The 24,138-nt window shown below is 39.2% G+C and overlaps 1 protein-coding gene across 1 annotated transcript in view; it reads right to left on the bottom strand.

Moving 5' to 3' along the window:
- Positions 1 to 20,239, bottom strand: part of LOC125462688 (immunoglobulin-like and fibronectin type III domain-containing protein 1) — a 62,154-nt gene extending 41,915 nt beyond the window's left edge. The window contains exons 1-6 of the mRNA XM_059653265.1: positions 20,127 to 20,239; positions 13,244 to 13,326; positions 11,687 to 11,809; positions 9,087 to 9,226; positions 5,657 to 5,756; positions 3,320 to 3,361 (exon numbers count right to left, since the gene is read on the bottom strand). Of these exons, the coding sequence (XP_059509248.1) occupies positions 3,320 to 3,361; positions 5,657 to 5,756; positions 9,087 to 9,226; positions 11,687 to 11,809; positions 13,244 to 13,286 (448 nt within the window). The 5' untranslated portion in view covers positions 13,287 to 13,326; positions 20,127 to 20,239. The remainder of the gene's footprint in view (positions 1 to 3,319; positions 3,362 to 5,656; positions 5,757 to 9,086; positions 9,227 to 11,686; positions 11,810 to 13,243; positions 13,327 to 20,126) is intronic.
- Positions 20,240 to 24,138: the final 3,899 nt, after the last annotated feature.

Here is a 24,138-nt window from a genome sequence, read left to right as displayed (position 1 = left end):
TATCTAACCCCCACCCCTACCTTATACTATCATCCATATGCCTATCTAATAGCCACTTAAATACTCCTAATGAGGCTGATTCCACTACCCTCTCCGGCAATGCATTCCACGTCCCTACCACTCTCTGAGTAAGAAACCTACCTCTGAGATCTCCCCTACATCTATCTTCACTCACTTTAAAATTATTCCCCCTCGTAATAGCTACCTCCACCTAGGAAAAAGTCTCTGGCTGTTCACTCTATCTATACCTCTGATCATTTTGTACACAGCTATCAAGTCACCTCTCATCCTTCATCGTTCTAAAGAGAAAAGCCCTAACTCTCTCAACCTTTACTAATAAGACCTTCCCTCCATTCCAGGAAACATCCTGGTAAATCTCCTCTGCACCTTTTCCAACACTTCCACATCTTCCCTGTAATGAGCAAGCAGAACTGGACACAATACTCCAGATGTGGCTTTTGTACAGCTGGAGCATAACTTCATATCTCTCGAACTCAATCCTCTTTCAATGAAAGCTAACACACCATATGCCTTCTTAACAACTCTATCCACCTGGGTGGCAGCTTTCAGGGAACTGTGGACATGAATCCCAAGATTCCTCTGCTCCTCTACAATGCCAAGAATCTTTCCACTAACCCTATATTCTGCTTTCAAGTTTGTCCTTCCAAAATGAATCACCTCACACTTTTCAGAGTTAAACTCCATCTGCTGCTTCTCAGCCCAGCTCTGCATCCTATCAATGTCCCTTTGTAACCTAGACCAGCGCTCCGCGCTATCCACAACTTTACCCACCTTGGTATCATCCGTGAACCTACTAGTCCACCCTTCCACTCCTACATCCAAATAATTTACAAAGATCACAAACAAAAGAGGACTCAGAACAGATCCTTGTAACTTGTAACTGAGCACCATGTTGAATATTTTCCATCCACTATCACCCTTCATCTTCTAAGGGTCAGCCATTTCTGAATCCAATTTGCCACATTTCCACCTATTCCATGCCTCCTTACTTTCTGCATGATCCTACCATAGGGAGCCTTATCAAACACCTTACTTAAATATACCACACCCACTGCTCTACCTTCATCCATGTGTTTGGTCACCTCTGCAAAGAATTTAATAAGGTGTGTGAGGCATGATCTACCCCTCACAAATCTATGCTGACTATCACAAATCAAACTGTGTCTTTCCAAGTGGTCATAAATCCTATCTCTCAGAGCCCTTTCCAATAATTTGCCTACCACTGATGTAAGACTAACTGGCCTGTAATTTCTGGGGTTATCCCTATTCCCTTTTTCGAACAAGGGAATGATGTTGTGCTCTCCAATCTTCAAGCACTATACTCATGAACAGTTCGGACATAAAGATCATCACCAAAGGCCCTACGGTCTCTTCCTTTGCTTCCCATAGAATCCTTAGATAAATCTCATCAGGCCCTGGGGACTTATCTATCTTCAACTTCATCAAAATTCCTAACACATCTTCCTTACTAACATCCACCTCCTCTAGCCTACCGGCCTGTTTCACACTGTCCTCCCCAACAACTAGGTCCCTCTCACTTGTGAATACTGAAGAAAAGTATTCACTCAGGACATCTCCTATCTCTTTAGGCTCCGTCCACAAATTCCTTTTACAATCCTTAATCGGCCCTGCCCTTTCTCTGGTCATTCTCTTATTCCTCATGTAAGTGTAAAATGATGTGGGTTTTCCCGGATACTATTTGCCAAGATTTTGTCACGCCTCCTTTTAGCTCTCCTAAGCTCTTTCTTCAGCTCCTTCCTGGCTAACTTGTATCCCTCTAGAGCATTTTCCAACTCTTGTTTCTTAAACCTTATATAAGCGTCCTTCTTCCTCTTAACTTGTCGTTCGAACTGTCTTGAGAACCAAGGCTCCCTCACTCGACCGCATCTTCCCTGCCTTCGAGGGACAAACGTATCGAGCACACGCACAATGCATTCTTTAAACAATCTCCACATTTCTATAATGCGCTTCCCTGACAACATCTGCTAACATTTTATGTTACCCAGTTCTTGCCTAACAGAATTATAACTACCCTTTCCTCAATTATAAACCTTACCCAGCTGTATATACCTATCCTTTTCCATGACTATTGTAAAAGTAACAGAATTATGATTGCTACCGCCAAAATGCTCTCCTGCCAACTGGTCTAATACTTGGACCGGTTCAATAGAACAGTACAGCACAGAACAGGCCCTTCAGCCCACAATGTTGTGTAATGCCAAGCATCAAATCCAAAGTGGCCTCTCTTCATGTAGATCTGTCTACAAAGTGCCAGAAATGCTTCCTGAGCGCACTGGGCAAAATCCGTTCCATCTAAACTATTACAACTACAATGTTTCCAATCAATATTTGGAAAATTAAAGTCACCCATGACTACAACCCTGTGACTCCTTGACCTTTCCAGTATCTGCCTCCCAATCCGTTCCTCCACTTCTCTGCAACTACTAGGAGTCTGTAAAAAAAAACCCTCGACAAAGTGACTGCTCCTTTCTTAATCCTGACCTCAACCCAAACTGACGCTGTAGATATATAATTCTCGAAATGCCTTTCAGTAGCTGCTGTACTAGCCCTGACTAGCAATGCCACTCCCCTGCCCCTTTTTCCACCCTCCTTATTTCTTTTAAAGCATCTAAATCCCAAAACTACAAATGAACATTCCTGTCTCTGAGTTACCCAAGTTTCTGTAATGGCCACTACATTATATTTCTAAGTATTGACTCATGCTCTAAGTTCATCCGCCTTATTTCTGATACTCCTAGCATCACCCACAGCTCAAACCATTGCTGTGTCCACAATTATGCTCCATTGATCACATTTCTTTATTAACAGCCTCACTCCCTGTTGTGTCTGTTGGAAGGCTGAATACCTCGTCCTCTTGAGCGAACCTCCCTCCCAGGATAGTTGTGCCCTTCCAGTTCAGGTGCAACCTGTCCGTCCTGTACAGCTCCCACCTTACCCAGAATGTGTTCCAATTATCCATATAATTGAAGACCTCCCTCGTACACGTATATCGACAACATCTACTGCACAACCCTCATTGACCCTGCTAGTTACTTCCTCAAAACATTCAGTGAAGTTAGTAAGACACAATCATGGCTTACAAACCCAATATGATATCCTTGATTAATCCAAACCATTCCAAGCAACAGTAACAAACTAATTAGCCAATAACTATTTTGTCTATCTCTCACACTCATAATGGTGTTGTGTTATTTAATAATTTCAGCCAGCTATATTTGGAATTATGCATAGTCAAGTGAAATAAATTGTAAAGTCAATTTCTCCTACGCATGCTCACCTTGGACTTCTCCAGGCCTTTTAAGTTTCTTCTTGTAACCAACTAATGAAGAAAATGTGTTAAACAAAGAGAAGATAAAAATATTATTTAAAATTCAGAAATATTAAAACAAAGAAAACAAAAGTAGTTTTGTATTCTGCAGTCATACATTCAATAAATATATGAACAATATAAAAATATCACTTGCTGAAGTTAATGTGGGTATTATAAATGTGATCAATTATAAGGATACATTAGTGCCAAATTTCTATTTCTTGGGCCAAAATAGTAACATTCAGTGGAATTTTATTCAGTAGAAATAATAATTTGGGAAATTTAAAATCTGGTTATCAGTGCTGTTTGCTTCAGATAAAATGTTATTTGAGGGAAAAAGTAGCAATCCAGATTTATATTTACAGAGACTTTTCAATTGACCTTGTTGAAAACTGGGATTTCTTCTGCAAATAGTGGATATACCATGATCAACAGGACAAGGTAACTCAATTGGGAGCAACATAACGCTCCACATGTATAAACATCTTGGATCTAGAGCCTAAAAATTTAAATCTATGTGGAGAATATCAGGGTATGTTTTAAACAAGAACCCTGTAAAGCCACCATTTTTACATTGCTTTATATGCAATTTGATATTTCAAATGAATGAAAGCCTCATTGTGGTTTCCACAAATCCAAAATAATTGTTTTGGTTCAGAATGTGTTTATTTTATAGTTAGTAATCAAACATTGTGACAATATGGTGAATTTTAATCACATTTACTTTAAGATTTAAATTATATGTTATCTGGATACATAACAGATGATTTCTTTTGCAATGGAGTATAACAAGAATAAAAATCAATCACTCGGTTTTATTCCTTAGCTGGTATAAGTGGTTAAAACATGCCTGAAAATTACAACAGTTGCTGGAAAACTTTAAGTTTCAGGAATGAATCTATGAAGTTAAGTTGTGACAGGATTGAAGATTACTTGCAAAACAAATCACAGTTGTAAGATAGAGTAAACCATAATAAACTTTTAACGTTGCGATATATGAGTTGTTTGGCGTTAATTCCACAACTGGATGTATTTACCTTATCTCCTTCCAGCTCTAATGCACTTATTTTCTTTGATAATGGTTTCCTATATTTTGCTTATAAGTACTACTGGTATGCAAGCATCTTTTGCAAGGCTGGCATCTATTGTTTATCTCTATTTATAGGTAGATCACCTCAGAAGAGAGTTATGAGACAGCCAATTTAGTGTGGGGTTTGAGTTATACTTGGCCAGAGAAATAAGGACAGGATGTTTGCTTGTTAAAGTGTATCAGTAAACCAACTGTATTACCTGTGGAATTATATTTCCTATAATGAAACTGTTGTGTTTGCTAGAAATCTGAATTAAAAACAGAAAAATACTGGAGAAGATCAGCAGATCTGGCAGCATCCGTGAGGAGAGAAACAAAGTTAATGTTTTGACTCTTTTGTTTTTTTTAAACAGTCACATTGGATTCAAAGTGTTAGCTTTGTTTCTGTCTCCATGGATACTGCCAGATGGAACATATTTCCTATTGTGCACTATTTTTGCCCCATGTTCAGGTAATGTTGTTTCTATTCATTGCCACAAGACAGTAAATCTGTTGAACGTGGTGTATCTCAAAGAATTAAATATTACTCATGTGTGTTGTTCACCGAAAGGGTTAATACTGAAGAATACCATAGTCATCATTCATGATGATGACGCTGGCATATCGACAGATAGGCAGAGCAGTTTATGAACTCGAAGAAGAGAGACCAAACATCTGGTCATCCTTAAAGTGTCTGTAACGATGATTATGCTGTAACCTGTAGCTAATTGCTAATATACAATATGCCATATCTTGTCAACTAAAACAGTGTCTTCCAGTTAGACAATAAAATAGTTGTCCTCTACCATCATAGAGAAAGCAGGTGCAATAGTTCACCACTCTTAAAGAATATGGTGGCAGCAACTTACATCATGGTCAGCAGCTTACGTAGCATAATGAGTTAGAATGCCCACGCAACCGTGCGTATTTAAAATAACAAGGTGTAGAGCTGGATGAACACAGTTGGCTAAGCAACATCAGGGGAGCAGGAAAACTGATGTTTTGGGTCTGGACCCTTCTTCTGAAATGGTGCATTTCTAAAGAAGGATTCAGACCCGAAACATCAGCTTTCCTGCTCCTCTGTTGCTGCTTGGCCTGCTGTGTTCATCCAGCTCTACACCTTGTTATCTCAGATTCTCCAGCATTGGCAGTTGCTAATATCTCTGAATGTGTATTTAAAGTTCCCCCTTTGGTAGGTAACATGTTAACATTAGGGTACTGCAAGAGAGTCTTACCTTCTATGATATTAAGATTTGTTGCACATCTGGCCTCTCCATATTCATTAGAAACAGTGCACTTATAGGAACCAGCGTCATCTATAGTCAGTTGTTTTACCTTAAATAATAATATACATAAATTAATGTATGTCTATCTCAAAACCTAAAACAGTTTCTCTGCACCCTAATTCCCCTAGGGGAAACCAGACCAATGGTTCTCCAACCAGTAGTTCGAACTCGTGGTGATCATTGGGAAGTACAGGTGAGAAAACACCTTGTAAGTTGCATATTATTACAAGCATTGTTAAGGCTGCATCTGGAGTACCGTGCACAGTTTATCCCCTTACGTATGGAAAGATGTACGTCCATTAGAGGCTGTTTAGAGAAGGCTTATGAAACTGATACCTGGAATGGGCAGATTGTGTTGTGAGGAAAGGCTAGTTATGTTAGGCTTGTATCCATTGGGGTTTAGAAAAGTAAGAGATGACCTGATTAAAACATATAAAATCCTCAGTGGTCTTGACAAGTTTAATGAGGAGAGGACAGGACAATCTAGAACTAGGAAGTTTAAAATACAGCAATCATCCACTTAAGTTGAGGGTCTTTGAAATTCTTTCCCTCAAAAAGTGGTGGAAGCAGAAACATTGAATATACTGGAGGCAGAGATGGATAAATTCTTTTTAGGTAAGGGATTGAAAGGTAACCAAGGGAAGGAGGATTTGTGGATTTATGTCTCCCATCTGATCAACTGTGATCCTATTGAAAGGTGGAGTATGCTCAAGGGGCTGAAAGAACTCCTCCTGACATTGCAATTCATAGGGAAATTATAAATTGGTTGTTCTTGTGAAGACTTTGTGCGTCTGAATGAAAATGCAAAATTATTAGCATTCACACAGATGTCAACAATTGAAGGATGACAAAACCGTAAACTGTGATTAGTCTACGAGAATACAAGCAATTTATTAATAATGTTATAAAATTAAATTGAATGCAAAGTTCACTAGTTTTGAATGAAGAACACTGTTTTCACAGAATTTGGGAAGTTCTTTTCACAAGCAATAACTTACAACATTTTACAAATACAATTTTGTTTAAGACATTTTCAATGCGTTTAAATCTACCCTATTTTTTAGCAAAACAAACTTAAACAGAATAATGTTGTGGCTGTTGTAGGGGATACTTTAAATTGTTGATTAGTACAGATTAGGAGTGACAGAAAAACTCAAAATAAACTGAATCACAATTTGTCATCTTTGCAGGTCATTAAAATAAAATCAGTATTTTTGATTGTGGGCTAAAATGGGAAAAGGAATATTGTGACAACATCAAGGATAGTGGAGCTTGATTTCCAGTCTGCTACACCAATGAGCCATGATATTTCCATTCAGTGTTTTCTGCCCTGATGCAAAACAGGATTTTTGGCAGAATATAGACATTGCTGTAAGATGTCAACCCAAATAAAGCAGGAACAGAAAATCCATTGTTTCCTGTTGGACGTGTTAAGTTTGTAGGAATGAGCACGATTTTTCTGAGAAGCTGCAGTTAATTCAATGATGGAACAACTAAACCTTGGTGGATGGCAGTTCAATGTGATTTTGTCTATAATTGCTGCATGAATTGCTTCTATATTATCTTTGGTAGAAGAATTTTGCAGTGATTATAACGTGTGAAAATGTCTTTTCCCTCATCACACATTTGCCTGTTTTACACAATATTTTGAAAATTATGCCCTTCGGTTCTCAATCCTTTTATGAGCAGGAATAACTGCTCCCTATCTATGCTACCCAGACCTCCATTTTGAAAGCTTCTATCAAATCTTCCCTCAGCCTTCTCCTCTCAAAGGCAACAGTTCAAACTCCTTCAAATTATGCAGTTTCTCATCCTGCGAAGCATTCTTTTAAATTCTCTCTAATACGTTCACATCCTTTCTAAATGTGACAACTAGAATTGTATTCAATTTCCAGTCGTGCCCTTTATGGGTTCAATATAACATCTCTGATGTTGTACTCTCTGCCCCATTAACAAAGCTGAGAATAACTTGTGCTTTGTTAACAGCTCTTCTTACTTATCCTGCAGCCTTTAATGACTTACGTACCAAGGTATCTCTGCTTCTGCCCTCCTCTTTGAATAGTACTCTTTATTTCATATTGGCTCTCCATGTTGTTTGTAACAAAATGCACCAATCTAATTCATCTGCTACCTACTTGCCCAGTCTGCCAATTTATTAGTGCATGTTTGAAGTTTTGCGCTTTCCTCTCACATTTTACAATTCATCCCTGTTTGAGTCATCCACAAACTTTGAAATTGACCCCTACACACTGAGCCCTAAATCACATGTATATTACTCACTCTGGGGTGTTCCTCTACAACCTTCCTCCGGCCCAAAAAGAATACCCATTACCCCAATTCTCCGTTTCTTACCACTTTATATCAGTGTTGCTACTATTCATGACCCAACCCTTTCCTCACAGGTTTCTTTGTGGCCCTGTATTGAATGCTTTTTGGAAGTCCAAATACACCACATCATTAGCCTTCACCTCATCAACCGTCTCTTCAAACTCTTCAGAAAACTTCAGCATAATTGTTAGATATGACTTTCCCTGAACAAATGCATGCTGACTTATGTAGATTTAACCTATGTTTTCCATGTGACTATTAATTCTACTCTGAATAATTGTTCTTAGAAGATTCCCCACCACTGAACGTAAACTGACTGATTTGGAATTGCTGAGCCCATATTTGTAGCCCATTTTTTTGAATAAGGGGCTTAATGTTTGCAATTCTCTAGTCCTCCGGCACTGCCCCCAATTCGAGGGAAGATTGAAAAATATTGGTAGTGCTTCTGCAATTTCCCCTCCTATTTCCTAGGGTCATCTACCCCATCAGCTTCACAACATTAAATACATACAGCTTATCCAATACCTCTTCATTATCAATTAAACTTATTTATTTACTGAGCTTCCTTCTCTATCACAATGGCTGGTGAAGCGTCTGCCTTGTAGGTGAAGATTAATACAAAGAATTCATTTAATACCCCAGCTATGCCTCTTTGCCATCATGAGCACATATTTTGTCAGAATTCAGCCATTGACTTACTTTTATCACCTTTTTCAGACACCAAAGTTAATTTGTACTCAATGAAGCAAGTATTTTGCGTCCAATACCAAAGATTTAGAATCCAGTCTTTCAGAATTTGGAAATGGCCATGTTAATATAGTGAACAGCATATATTTGTCTCTCTACTTAATTTCTTGTTGTAGCTAGGGCTGTTACTGACCAGGCAGTAAATGCTGTTCAAAATGAAGAATTTGCTAATGAGATTGGTTTAGGTATAAAGTACAATCTCAGCAAGTATAAAAGTATAATTAACATTTCTACACATTGGCAAAAAAAACAAATAAAAACTGGGGAGGCTAATGCCTCATAATGAATGATGTATTGTTCATACCTGTAAGATATGTTCTTTCATAATTCTGTCGTAGGATATATTATATTTGTTACTGTTACTGAGATTTTTCCCATTAAAGCTCCAGACTAAGGTAGGCTCTGGATTTCCTCGCACAGCAGCTTTAAAATTAGCACTTTTACCTTTTAAAGAAGTATTAAAATAAAAACCATTAATGGAATTATTTCCAAACAACAAAATAAGTAAAGGTTTTTACCATATACAAAAATTCATCAGCCCCTACATGCCAGGAAATACAGTTTCACACAATTTAAGGACAAATTTGATAATGTCCCACAAGGCAGGCTAGTCATAAAAATTAGGTCACGTGGGATCCAGGGAGAGCTAACTAATTGGATTCGAGATTGGCTTGGTGGTAGGAAGCAGAAAGTGATGGTTGAAGGATGTTTCTTGGACTGGAGGCCTGTGACTAGTGGTGTGCCTCAGGTTTCAGTGCTGGAGCCTTTGTTATTTGCTATTTACATATATGATCTGGATGTGAATGTACAAGGAATGATGAGTAAGTTTGTGGATGATACAAAATTAGGACATATTGTTGATAGTGATGAAGGTTATCAAAAATTGCAGAGGTATCTTGATCAGATGAGGAAGTGGACTGAGGACTGGCAAATGCAATTCAATACAATTAAGTGTGAGGTGTTGTACATTGGAAAGTCAAACCCAGGTAGAACTTATACAGTAAATGATAAGGTCCTGAGGAGTCTTGTGGAACAGAGGGACCTAGGAGTACAAGCACATAGTTTGTTGAAAGCAGGGTCACTGGAGGACAGGCTGGGGAAGAAGGTATTTAGCATGCCAGTCTTCATCAGTTGAGGCATTGAGTATAGGAGTTGGGACGTCATGTTACAGTTGTATAAGTGGTTGGTGAAGCTGCACTTGGATTAATGTGTACAGTTTTGGTCACCCTTTTATAAGAAAGGCATAGTTAAATTGGAAAATGTGCAAAGAAGATTTATGAGGATATTGCCAGGCCTGAGTTACAGGGAGAGGTTGGCCAGGATAGGACATTATTCCTTGGAATGTAAGAGAATGATGGATGACCTTATTGAGGTGTGTAAAATCATGAGCGGCATAGATAGGATGAATGCATGTAGTCTTTTTGCCAAGGATGGAGAATTGAAAACTAAGGGGCACAGGTTTAAGGTGAGAAGGGATAGACTTAAGAGGGGCAACTTCTTCAAACAGAGAGTGGTGCATATATGGAACGGGCTGCCAGAGAAATTGGTTGAGGCAGGGCAGATAAAATAGCATCACTTAAATAAGCATTTGAATAGGTACATGGATGGAAAGGGTTTAGAAGGATATGGACCAAATGTGGGCAATTGGAGCTAGTTGAGCGGGCACTAGAGTCAGCATGGGCCAGTTTGGGCCAAAGAGCCTGGTTCCATGCTCTAGTACTCGAATACTCCATGACTCTAAGTAGATGTAATGGGTTACAATTCACTTTGACTGCTTTTTCACTTATCTTATTCTGTCTACAAAATGTGCACCTTGGGAATGCTAGACAAACTTTATAGTTGCAATGTATTGACATGCTCCACCAACGTGGCCTTCCTGTGTTTTACTCAGTGTCAACCGCCACACAAAATGCTGCTGCACAACAGCTGCCAACTCTGACCTGGCACTGACATCTCACTGCTTTATGGCTGGTATGATTCTGAAATTTTGTCATATGCGAACCTCGAGAAAGGAGAAATCTGAATTCTTCAGAGGACACCATTTCATTGACTCCTTCGCAAGATTAATAGCCTGCTGTCTGTCAATTTAGCGCAGTCTCCATGTGGCAGTGCAGCTACATCCTGGAAACTTTTAACAGTGGCAGGAATGTGGCAGGTTTTCATAATCATGCAGTCTCCTGTCATTTTTCCAGCCTATCTACCTCCTTATCACAATTGCTGTGGGGAAATTCTTTCCTCCGCCACAGAAGGAAACTGTTTTACGCAGTGTTCCTTTGTCAGCTACTCGAAAGAGCCAGCCAAATTGTCCCACTCCCTGCCTTTCCCACATCACCATGTAAATGATTTCCCTTCAAGTATGTGTCAACTTTTCTTATTTGAGTTACTATTGAATCTGCTTGCACTAACCTTACCGGTGACTGCATTCCAGAACATAATACCTCAATGCTTGTGAACAACATCACCACAGCTCTCTACTGGGACTTTTGTTACATATCTTAAGCCTCTGTCCTCAAGTGACCAGTGCTGGCAATTTTGACGTTGGGAATTCATTATATTGTATGCCTCATAAAATTAACATCTATGGTAAATTCCAAACCTCCCACCCTGTACAAAAAGTATTGTGTCAAACTCTGTGCAGCATCAAATGAAGATGTAGTTGTTGTCCAGTCACAGAGGAATCCTAGTCTTCTTTGTCCCTGGATTCAGGGCCAGCCAGAAATTTGAATCTGTAGTGTTAGTTTATCAATCATTACAACCTCCAAATTGTTTGTTTCACTGTTTTACTAAGTACGTGAAAGCACCTTAAAATGTGCAGGAAAGTCAAAACTTGAGGCCAGGATTTTCTGAAGATCACTTTTGAAAACAAGCACATTTGAGGTTGAAGATACATTTTTAGTTACTTGCCTTCCTGCATGGTCAGTGGGATTGGCCTGCGTTCAATGTCAGGTGCACTACATTCTTGTGGGATAGTCTCAGTAAATTCTATTATTATGACTCCTGGAGTTGATGATCTCCTTGTTTTGCCACCTAGAATGTTATAACAAAGAAAGATAGTTTCACTAAAGAAGAAAGGAAACTAAAACCCCGCAATTCTTATTTCAATGCAAGCCCCTGTGCAGTGCTTTTTGAATGATTAGGATCTGGCAAACATCGATGGAAGGCCTGGAATACTATTTTCATTACCAAATGGCACAGGCAGTTTTAAGAGAAGTAAGGCTGGATCTTAAAATCCGCAGTATTCCCCACCCTGACTGAAAACTACGTTGCCAGCCTACCCTACCAACACTTGGAATTTTTAGCTTTTTATCATCAACCTCTTCAGATATGTAACAACACATTGGCAGCCCCAATGTAATTTGAACCACTAAACCATCATAAGATCCTTCAGGACGTTTATGCTGAGAGCGACATTAAGTAGCTCAGAATGAGACTGCCGCCTCCATCTGGGACAAGAAGTCCTGCCTTAAAGGTCTGGTAGCTGATCCAATTAGCTGCAGCTCTGTCACCTTGGCAGTTTCAGAAGTGACCGCTGCTTAGACTATAGGCAGCACCCAACAAGAAGAAGGGCAGCCTTGACATCATTGCAAGTCCAGGGTTTTGCTTAAAGTGAGTGGGCAGATTCCAGCAAAGGGGCTGGTGTTATGAAAGGTGGTGGGTGCTGGAATAGGTGAGTTAATGTTGTGGATGATGCGATCTGGGGCAGAGGAGAGGTGTCTTTAATGGGCACATGGTATCACTTCAAACGAGATCCTTGACTTCTTTCCTGACAGTAGCCTACTGAGTGAAAACTGCTGGGTTATCTGCTTGGTATCCACTTTCCAAACATTGCTTACACACAATGTATGGATTCCTTTAAAAAAAAACACTGAAATAAAGGCACACATACAACAAAATAATGATAGAGGTGGAATGAGACTTTTAAGTAGCTATTCATTGGTCACTCAAGGGCCTCATTAGTCCAATGCACATACAGGGAATGGAAGGGCCCTTGCGACTCAGTGGTAGTGTCCCTACCTCTAGGCTATGGAGACCTGGGTTCAAGTCCCATCTGCTCTAGAGGTGTGTAATAACGTCTCTAAACAGGTTGATTAGAAAAAAAATAGGATTGATAAAAGTTATCAAGATTAATGGGAGGAGTGAGCTCCATGTTACATTCCCCATGCACGGCAATATGGGAATCAGATTGGGGCGGATTATTGTTGTGTCTCTCAGACCTACAGCAAAGTCACAACATTGTGCACACACAATACACAGATACCTAAAAAGATAGCTCTCTGAAATGCAAGGTACACATACAATACATTGCCCTTGGTAGGCCTACTGCTTTAGCTTGATATAAGCTCAATATAACTCCAGTATAGTGTACAATTCCATTTTAAAAATGCACAAAGTGGACATTATCTTATTCTTCAATATATTTATCATTTGTCAGAAGTTGATACTTTATCCCTGCTCTGATACCTGGTTTAGCACTATTCCTTAGCTGGCTCACTTTCTTCTCCATGTTTTGCTTATTATTCTTCACTCACAATTGTAGGTCAAAGCTGTTAATTGAAAGAACACAATACAGATTAATATTATACTTCTAATCATATTAAATTGTTTCTGATGTGACCTTGAGTTGCTATTAATTGTGTTTAATGTAAAATGGATTACAGCTTGTACTGAAGATAAATTGCTCACACATTTACTGCATCATTGCCTTCATATAATGCGTGTACAGGGAACTGAAATTTGAAATTATAATTTTGTGAAGTTATAAATTCTCTTTTCAGTTCCTAGTAATAGATGTGAAGTAAGAGCAGACTTTTAGTTTGAAAAGTTCAAATGCATTTAATCCAATACTATGAATACTCTTCATAAATTCACTGTGTACTGCTCGGTGTTTGAGAATAGCTTTATATTCTCTCCAATTTAAAGTAACACAGAAAAAGTCACTGACTCAATGATTTACTGAACAATCAAAAGTTTCTTCTATGCTTCGCCTTGTGCTTTCTTTCCATTCCCAAGTTATCCTAGAATGTGCTGGGGCCAATTCTTCAAAGGTCTGTTCCCATATTAGACTTGTCAAGTGTTTTCCCAGTAGATGTCAGTGACATTAGTGGTTAATATAAACAGCACAGACAATTAATTATTTGAAGCCTTGCAAGTAATCCCATGTTTTACCATAACATTTAATGGCCTATTAATTCTATTTTTCCCTGTGACTTAAATGTTTGAAGATTTTGAGCTGTAGTTCAACCCTTGTATATAAGATCAGAATTACTCCTACATTCCAAAAATATTCGCCAGCTGGGGGCTGCTACATATTTTATGAACCTTGTTGGAAATTGATGGGTTTTGTTAATTTTATTCTTTAAAAAAGTGAGGATCTTTTGATGTTGTTCAAGTCGCAAAATTGCAGACAACTTGGATCGCATCTACCTAACTACCCAAACATCACTGTTAAAATATCATAGTTGCATTACATAATCAACTAGTTATAACACAGATGTTCTCTATACAAATCAGTCATTCATTATAATAGCAGAGATTCACAGCCTAGGTAAAGGTGTAAATTGAGAAGAGCACATGGAACATTGTTGCCTTTTATACAAACAAATTTCAAAAGGTAAACAAAATACCTGTTATTGATAAATGAATGTTAATATGTGCTCTTGTTTTAGAATTTGTAGCTAATTCTTTATCCCAAAATGTGTAGAAACCATTGAAAAATATTTTGATGTGACACAATGATACATATTTGCTCACATCCACATTTAGCTCAAATGTAGAGGCACTATTTATGAGTGAAACGTAAATCAATTCTTAACCACCAGATGGCACCATATAGGCACAAAAGTCCAGGCTTTATTTGCATATCTGCATTTATCAGGCTCATTAATGTTGTTAAATGTGCACATCATTTGCTTTCGTTTTATTTGATATATATCACAACAGTTGCATTGTGGCTAAATTACTGGACAAGTAATCTGGAGGCTTATCAACATCTATTAAAAAAAATTAAATTCAGTTAATTAATCTAAGATAGAGAATTTGTTTATCATCATTGCAGAAAGTCCTGAATTATGATATTATTACATGTACTCTTATTTCACAGTTGTAGACAATCATTTAAAGGGAAGGGTAAAGTCACCATAGTCTCACCTTATGGTACATGGCTGCTCTCAGCAGAGGGAGATGACAGGAGATGGTTTAACTTGATGATCATCATGCCTTTGGTGAGGGGAGAGGGAGAGCCCTCCTAATAACCTCAGCCTGTGTGGGAATTGAACTATGATCACCCTGCATTGCAAACTAATCATCAAAACCCCTCCGCTAACTGGTTGCTCAAAGATAATAGACTGTAAAGTATGAAAGAAAGGGGCTGCACAATTCCGATCATTTCAGCAGAAAAATGATGACAATGCTTTGAAAAATACTGGCCTCATTAACTTACAGAATATGAATTAAAGGTGTGCTGTATTCAACATCTTGTACTAAACATCACAGATCAGATGGTGCCAACCTGCATTCGTGCTAACGATTGGACATTTAATACTGCTTGTGAATTTTATGAAGGAGGACATTGCACTGTCTTGTAGACCATTTGTTTGAGATCTTGTTTGTGGAAATGCCTCTCTCATAAATAATTGTCATGAACTTACTGGATTTTTGTAAGAATTCATATGATTCTCATACCTCTGCATTTTCAAGGCCAAATCAGGACCGTGAGCATTTTAAACCCCAGCTTATTCATTATAATTTTGACGGAATCCTATGCCTAATGACGTAGTATTTTTGATTTGAAGATACTGCTATCTCAATCTCAACACTTAATATATTTAGTTGATTATCTATTCTCTAATGAGCATCTACTCTGTATAAAAGTTGTGAGTAAATCTGTCACTTTTATTGCAGATCTCTAAAATTAAATTTTTGCCCTGAGATGAATTCTTTCCATAATGACACTTTTTTTTCACAACTGATGTTGTTAAATGACATAACTGACCACAATCAAAGCCAATATGTTGGGGTGTAAAGCTGATAGACCTTAAGTCTGACCATCATCAAAATGTAACAGCAACAGAGTTTTCCTTGAACTGAATGGCTTACTGGTTTGTTTCAGTAGATTAATTAATTTGCTTCATCACTCCTTAACTGGAGGCAATATGAGGTAGGCTAGCCCATGTCCTTCATGGGTTTTTGCAATAATGTGCAACAAATTCAATGTTTGCTGTGATTAAGACTATCTTTCACTTCCAGGTTTTGATTTGAATTTATATTCCATTAACTGTCACAATGGAATCTGAACCTGTGCTCCCAAAATATCTGCGTGAGAGCTGGATTTTTGATCTAGTGATGTTTTCACAACATCACCCACCCCCCTCTAGAGGAGGGTCTCACAATTAATTCACCAAGCTTACACATTCTGAGGAAGGGTCACTCGACCTGAAGCATTAACTCTAATTTCTCTCCACAGATGCTGCCAGGCTTGCTGAGCTTTCCCACCAATTTCTATTTTTTTTTACATATTTGGGTGTTGGTTGGGCCATAGATTTTTTTCACCACTCCTCAAAATATTGTGCACCAATCAGTTAATTCAGATTGAAGCAATTACTTAGACAGCACGTTTTGCAAAACATGTACACTGATCACTGATGTATCCAGCTGGAGTTTCTGCTTGGTAGTGCCCTTTTATTTAGCCAAACATTGCCAAAACCAATGCAACGTATCAAGATGTTTTTAGCACAAGTTGTGTTTCACACAAGTCGGGATTTTTTCTAAAGTCCCTCTATTATTACTTTTGTTTTAAGTGCGAGAAGAAGGTTTTTGTTCATTATGTTCATTTTCAGGTCTTCAAGAAGGCTCAAGAAATTAAAATCCTTCTTTTGGGCAGAAGAAATAATCAGGCCTACTTTAAACACTTATGCCTATTATTTTAGTTTATTACAAAACTGACTGTTGAACACCAATATAATGAGTGACTAATTCTGTACAGATTTTGCTTTTTAAATTTGGGGCTGACCTCTCCTTTGTTGTGGTAACTTATTGTGTAATCTCTTAACAAGTCTTAGAAGGAGAAAGCTATTCATGGAAGCTTTTATGTATATATTTTGAAAAATCTGTTCAATCACATTTTGATATATCTTTGGAGCAGTGAGATTTTAATCTGGGACTCCTGGCTTGGAGCTAGAGATACTATCACTGCTGCAAGACCCCTTAGAATTCATTTTCAGTCGTTCAAAATGAGGTTGTTCCACGATGGTGAACTTGGTACTGGCTCAATCTTCTACTTCAACTTAAATCTTCTTTATCAATGATTTCCGCCCCCCACCCCCCACCGCCATCATAAGATCCAAAGTGGGAATGTTCATTTATTGTACAATGTTCAATACCATTCACGACTCCTCAAATACAGAAGATGTCCACATCCTCATGCCAGAGGACCTGAACAAGATACAGGCTTAGGCTAACATGTAGCAAGTAATGTTCATGCCATGCAAGTATCAGACAATGACCAAAATAACCAAAAGACAATCTAACCATCTCACATTGAATGTTGTTATTAACATCTTGAGGGTTCTCATCAACCTGAAAATGAACTGGATCGGCTTTATAAATGCTACGGTTACAAGAGCATGTCAGAAGCTAGGAATTTTGTAGGAAGTAACTCATCTCTAAAGCCAAAGATTCGAAAACCTGTTTACCATCTATAAGCCAGGAGTGCAATGGAATACTTTCCATTTGCCTGATTTATTGCAGCCCCAATAACACTCATGAAGCTCCACATTATCCCAAAGAAAACAGCCAGTTAAATTTGGATTGCATCTACAACCTTAAGCATTCATTCCTCTCTATTAAAGCTCAGTGAGAGGAGTGTATACCATCTACCTGAAACACTGTAGCAACTCACCAAGCTTCCTCCATCTTCCAAATACACGACTATTACCACCTAAAAGCATAAGGGTAGCAGAAGCTTGGAAACAACATCATCTATAAGTCCTCCTCCAGGCATTGAACCAACCTATGTAGAATAAGAAATGGTGGCTAATGATCCTCTGGATGTGGATGCAGGTGGGATGTAGATGAGGACAAGAGGGAGTCTATCACTGTTGTGGAGGGAAGGGTGGGGGTGACGACAAAATTGTAGGAGATGGGTCAGACTCGATTGAGGTCAACAGTGGTGTTTGGAAATCCTTGGCTGGGGAAGAAGGTGGGCATTTTAAATGCTCGCCTTTTCAAAGTTGGCATCATCAGAACAGATGCGATGGAGACGGAGGCACTGGGAGAATAAAATAGAGTCTTTACGGGAAACAGGGCGTGAGGATGTATAGTCAAGGTATCTATGGGAGTCAGTGGGTTTGTAGTGGTATTGGTGGCCAGTCTGTCCCTGTAACTAGAAACAGATGTTGAGGAAGGGAAGGGAGTAGTGGATGTATAAAGGGACTGCATGTCCATGGTAAAGAGGAGCCAGCTGGAGCTCACAAACTGGAAATTCTGAGACTGACGTGGAGCATTAGAGGAATCCCAGATGTAAGTGGAAAGAGGATGGGCAAGGGGAAGAAAACATTGAGTTGAGGTAGGTAGAGATGGAAACAGTGGGGCAGGAGCAGGCAGAAACAATGCGTCTGCCCTACAGTCCTGTTTGTGGAATGTGGGAAAGAGGTGGAAGGAAGATGTGTGAGGTTGGAGGACTAGAAGCTATGAGGCAGTGGAAAGGAGATCTCCAGATGAAATGAATTTAGTGACCAATTAAACAAGGTCACCTGAGGTTCCATGGTGGGATCATGGTCCAGGAGTGAAAGGAGGAGGTATTTGAGAGCTGGTGCTCAGCCTTTGCGAAGTACTGGTCAGTCTACTAAATAACAACAGTGCCACCCCTTGTTGGCGGACTTAATTACAAAATCAGGGTTAGATCTGAAACTACAGAGTGGAGTCATTTCCTGAGAGGATAGGTTGGAATGTGTGAGGGAGGTGAGGGCAGAGAAATTGAGGTTACCAATGTCATGTTGACAGTTCTTAATGAACAGGTCAAGTGCATTAAATGGCCTGAGGTAGGGGTTCAGGGGAGGGAGAGTATTGGAGGTAGGCAAAAAAGCCTGTGGGATGGGGAGAGGACTCTTATCAAAAGAAGTAGGCATGGTATCACAATTGACAGGGCCCTCAGCTGGGTCCGACCTCTCACCCGCAGTTCCTTCAGTAAACTCCCAAGATATCACTCTCAACAGACTCCGCGTTTGATGATGTGGAAATGATTCGGATGGAAACTTAAGGAAAATAAACACTTTCCAGGAGGGGTAAAATTTTATTATAATTGGCGGTCAGTGCAACTAATCTTTTATGAATTACTTCATGACAATAAACTGGTTGAGCAACAGGGATATACTATTAAATTTTTCGTTGTAGCTTTCAGTCTCATGCCCAATTATAGAGTTGTAGAGTTATACAGCATGTAAACAGTCCCTTCAGTCCAACTCATCCACACCAACCAAATATCCTAAACTGATCCAGTCCCATTTGCCAGCTTTTGGCCCATATCCTTCCAAACCCTTCATAATCATATTGCCATCCAGATACTTTTTAAATGTTGTAATTGTACCAGCCTCTACCACTTCCTCTAGCAGCTCATTCGACATACTGCTTGAAAAATTTGTTCCTGTTGTCCCTTTTAGATCTTTCTCCCCTCACCTTAAACCTATGCTCTCTAGTTTTGGATTCCCCCACCCTATGAAAAAGACTTTGGGGTATTCACCCTATTCATGTCCCTCAAGATTTTATAACCTTCTATAAAGTTACACCTCAGCCTCCAACACTCCAAGCAAAATAACCCCAGCCTATTGAGCTTCTCCCTATAGCTCAAATCCACCATCCCTGGCAAAATTCCTTCAAGTTCTTCAAGTTTCATAACATTTTTTCAATGGCAGGGAGAACAGAACTGCACACAGAATTCTAATAGTGGACTCACCAATGTCCTGTACGGCCGTAACATGACCTCCCAACTCCTATACTCAATGCACTGACCAATAAAGGCAAGCATACCAAACACCCTCTTCAAATTCTCCCATTTTTGTCCATTTTAAATCTGGATTGCAATTAATTAACTGAATTTGTTGCTGTTATCCTGTTTCCCATATTTCTTCAACATGAAGAATGTACCAGAAAATCCAATTATTTTATGGCAGCAATAACTTAAATACTGATTCCATGCAATTCCTGAAGAAAGATATCTTACTCATCATCCAGTATTGCCATTTGCTAAAAAAAAACACAATTTAAAGGAACTTTCCATGATCCACTCTGGAACTGAAAAGCAAACATTACTTGAAATTATCACATTGTACCACAGTAATTTCTAACTCACAGTGGTTTTTCTTCATGCTGTCAAAGGTCATTTTTTAAAGACGTTCTTCTCTTTCGATATGAATTAATATTGCATTACGCACTTTTTCCTATGGGAAGTGCACAGCTCGTTTCTTAATGGACGAATGTGCTTTATCGCACTTCTGTCCCTAGTAAATACCAACATTTTATGGTCCTTGCCAATAGATTTGTCAGGGATACGAAGCAAGAGTTATCAGATTTCTTCCAGCTATTGGTGGAAAGTGTCTACTTTCAGCCTTTCACATCCTCTGTGCTCTCAGGCTATAGGTAGACAGCAGCTGCTGATCTGAGAGGAGTAGTGTATGGTCATTCGACTGAGCTCCATGTGACTAATGGCACCAAGGATATACAACATGTACATGATGTGCATAGGCAAAACTCTAATCAGCTGCCAAAAAAAAGTTTTACGTTTGCTACTGTGTGCACAGCTAAAAATATTGTCCATTATATTTTACATGTTCCCAAATGATCTGGTGAATCACCTGGAAACATTTGAAGCCATTAATAAATGGATGGCTAACCTGTGAAAATCAATTGGCTTTGGACAACCTGACTTGGCCAGAATTACAGCCTCATTTTCAGGAATTCAAATGCACGTTGATTTGTTTTTCCTGATGAGCAGATTGTTTTGTTTATATTGCCTCTGTCTGAGAATTATCTAAGGGGCAAAAGAGCCATTTCTTTGAGAGGCATCTCTTGTCTCGAGGATCCACCCACAATGATCTGCAGCAACCTTGGACAAATCATTGATAAAGATGTTACGATAATCTCCAGGTGAACAAATGTAAACATGGAAGACGATCTTGTTGCGGTCAGATTAGCTGGACGTTGAGGGAGTATGTGTTGATCAGTTGCACCAAGCAACCACAGGGTGCCTGGATGGAGGAAAAGCTGATGATGTTGGCAAACTCAATGCACTCTGTGCCTGTGAGGCTTCATTTATCATGAACTGAACATAATGTTTAGATTTATCAGCTAGGGTATCAGTGACCTGTGAGATGTATTAGTGGGCAGGTTGATCTTAAAAGTAACTAGAGGTAAAGAAGTAGAAGGCTATGATGAATTTGACTGCAAAGTAGGTCATGGTGGTCAATGTGAGGTCCTCTATAATGAAGACATGGGTGTCTATGATCGTTTGCCTACAGAGTCCCAGTCTCATGCTGCACTAGTTGTTGGTCATGTTGAGGTAGCTCCATCTTTGAAGGTTGACCCAATATTGAGAACAGGATCATCTGTGACCTTCTTGCTCATCTCTGCTCTGTTAGGTTAATCACCGGGGTTCTGGTGTTCCTGTGGAGAATTAATCTTCTCAGTGTCATTGTGTCTAAAATCTGAGAGATGACCTCATTTCTAAATGCTACTTTCCTGGTATCCAGGTAGTCCCACAATTTTCCTCAGCAGCCTTGCCTCCAGCTCATGCGGTCTGCAATTGGAGGTGGGTAATAACTTTTTATACATTGTACTTACTCCCCACTCTGCCCGTTACCTGCACTGCACCACAGGCTCATGTTACCCTATTTCTTCAGTTTTCTCGATAGCATTCACTCTCATGATCCAGAGATAATTTCTTCCAGAGTCCATGGCTGAATATCCATGGTATATCTATCTCCCCTCATCTGGTCATCCCTAACAGTGTGTATAGACTGTGTGTCCTGTAAAGGTCTGAAATTATCTAATTGTTAATGAATGAGCTGTACAATGACCTATGGCCATAATCTCAGATTTGATGAGATTTATCTAAGATTTAGCATCCCATTCTTTCACCCTGCCCCACACCAACTTTGTAAATATGTTGGCATTGGTTAGCCATTGTTAGCACATGTACATTCAGAACTTATTTTGATATCATAGAATCCCTACAGTGTGGAAACAGGCTCTTCGGCCCAACAAGTCCACACCGACTCTCAGAGCACTCACCCAAATCCATCCCCCTATAACCCACCTAATCTACACATCCCTGAACACTAGAGGAAATTTAGCATGGCCAATTTACCCTAACCTGCACATCTTTGGACTGTGGGAGGAAACTGGAGCACACAGTGGAAACCCACGTAGACAATCACCTGAGGATGGGATTGAATCTGTGTCCCTAGCGCTGTGAGACAGCAGTGCTAACCAACATGCCGCCCACACGATGTCCATCACCAGCACTAAGTAATTAAAAGATTAACTGCCACTACTTTTATTTTTATTCTTCTTTTGTATCCAAGATTTGAACCTAGGTGCTCCTACCTAAGAAGGTGACATTGAAGGCAGCCATTGTTAAAACTTTTTACTATACTCCTGTGCTTCTGTACTGAACTACGTATGATTTTCTTTTCTAAAGGATTTTAAAGTGCCTTAATTAAATGAGTGCCTAGTACCACCTTCTTTCTCTCTCAAAGAAGTTGCTCATTTCTGAGTGTGCACAATTTTGCTTCAACAATTAAGCAACTAAAGATTAGTTTTTTAAAAAGAAACCTTCCTGCTGAGATAAAAGAAGCAGGAGTGCCAACTCCTGTGCCCAGTGTCTGCTTACCTCTGTGCCACTGTTAGGGCATACTTTGCGGAAGTGTTATTGAATATATAGGCACATGCAAAATAGTGTACTGGAAGAAACGGGAGGGTCCTTCTATATTAATACAATGTGGACATGTTTATATTGTGTGTGTCCAATAGATTACTGCATAACCAGAGAATAAGTAGCTGAAATGATATTATCACAGATTGACTGATGTCAAAAATCACTCAACACCAGGTTATCATCCAATAAGTTTACATGAAAACACTAGATTTTGGAGCATTGGTCCTTCCTCAGGTGTACTGAGAGAGGAAGTATCAAGACACAAAGATATGAACTTCTGTTCTGGTGCTAGACTGAAAATAACCCAATGCTTAACCATAAGATCCTCTGTCTGAATGAGTTTGATGGAGGTTATTTGACAGCTCTGTTTAAAAAAGTTGACACAACATTGACAACATTACAGACATGAAAAAGGCACTCTTGTGGTGCAGTTCTAAGTTCCTTAACTCTGAGCTAGAAGCCCAAGTTCAAATCCCACCTGTTCCGGAGGTGTAACATGTCTGAATAGATTGATTGAAAAAAGGTCTGCAAGCATGCAGGGGCCAGAAAAATCCTAACATTGGGAAATAAATTGTCCTTTGCTTCCTGCAAAAAACTTATCTGAATGTCTGTTACTACCACTGAACATTTTTAATCCTTTGTATATAGAACATAGAACAGTAAAGCAAAAGAACAGCCCCTTCAGCCCATTGATCAGTAAAGCCAAGGAACAGGCCATTCAGACCACTTTGTGCCAACCACAATGCCATTCCAAACCAATTCTATCTGCCTGCACACAGTCTGAATCTCTCTTATACCCTACCTGCTCATGTTTCTGTCTAAACGCCTCTTACACTTTGCTAGCAGCCTAATAGAGCTTTAGGGCATAGTCAATAAATGATATTTATTTAATTTGATATCTTTTGATGACTTCAAATGAAAATACATTTCTATGTGCACATTCAGCTTAATACCTTCCCTCTGAATTAAAAGGCTGCATTCAAGTCTCAGTCCAGGATTTAAGTACATTATCTAGGGTGACAAATCATATTTTGTAGAAGCTGTGCTGACTTATACACTGAAGAAATATTAGCCCAAATCACCTTCAATGGTTTCCTTTTCGTATGTTCACGTGACTATCTGTGGTGTATCACTGGGTTTCATCCTGACGTCCCTATCCTTTACCTTTATTGCTTATTCCATTTTGTCAAATTCAACCTCCACATAAATAAAGTGAACGCCAAGCTCTCTGTTTTTGGCTCCTCCATTAGCCCAATGGAAGGTCAGGCTGTTGGGATGCATGTTTCATTTCCATCACTGGGAAAAGAGGAAGGCAGTTGGCCCATCCCACTATACATTTTATCTGCCTTCCTACTTTCTTTATATTGAGCAACATTGGAAAACAGATCTTTATGTTTTGACTTCATTAAGGATTTTGTAGAATGTCCCC

Source organism: Stegostoma tigrinum, chromosome 21 (genome assembly GCF_030684315.1).
Source record: "Stegostoma tigrinum isolate sSteTig4 chromosome 21, sSteTig4.hap1, whole genome shotgun sequence".
NCBI lineage: Eukaryota > Metazoa > Chordata > Chondrichthyes > Orectolobiformes > Stegostomatidae > Stegostoma > Stegostoma tigrinum.
The sequence above is the reverse complement of the archived record's forward strand: the minus strand, read 5'-3'. Positions and strand labels throughout refer to the sequence as shown.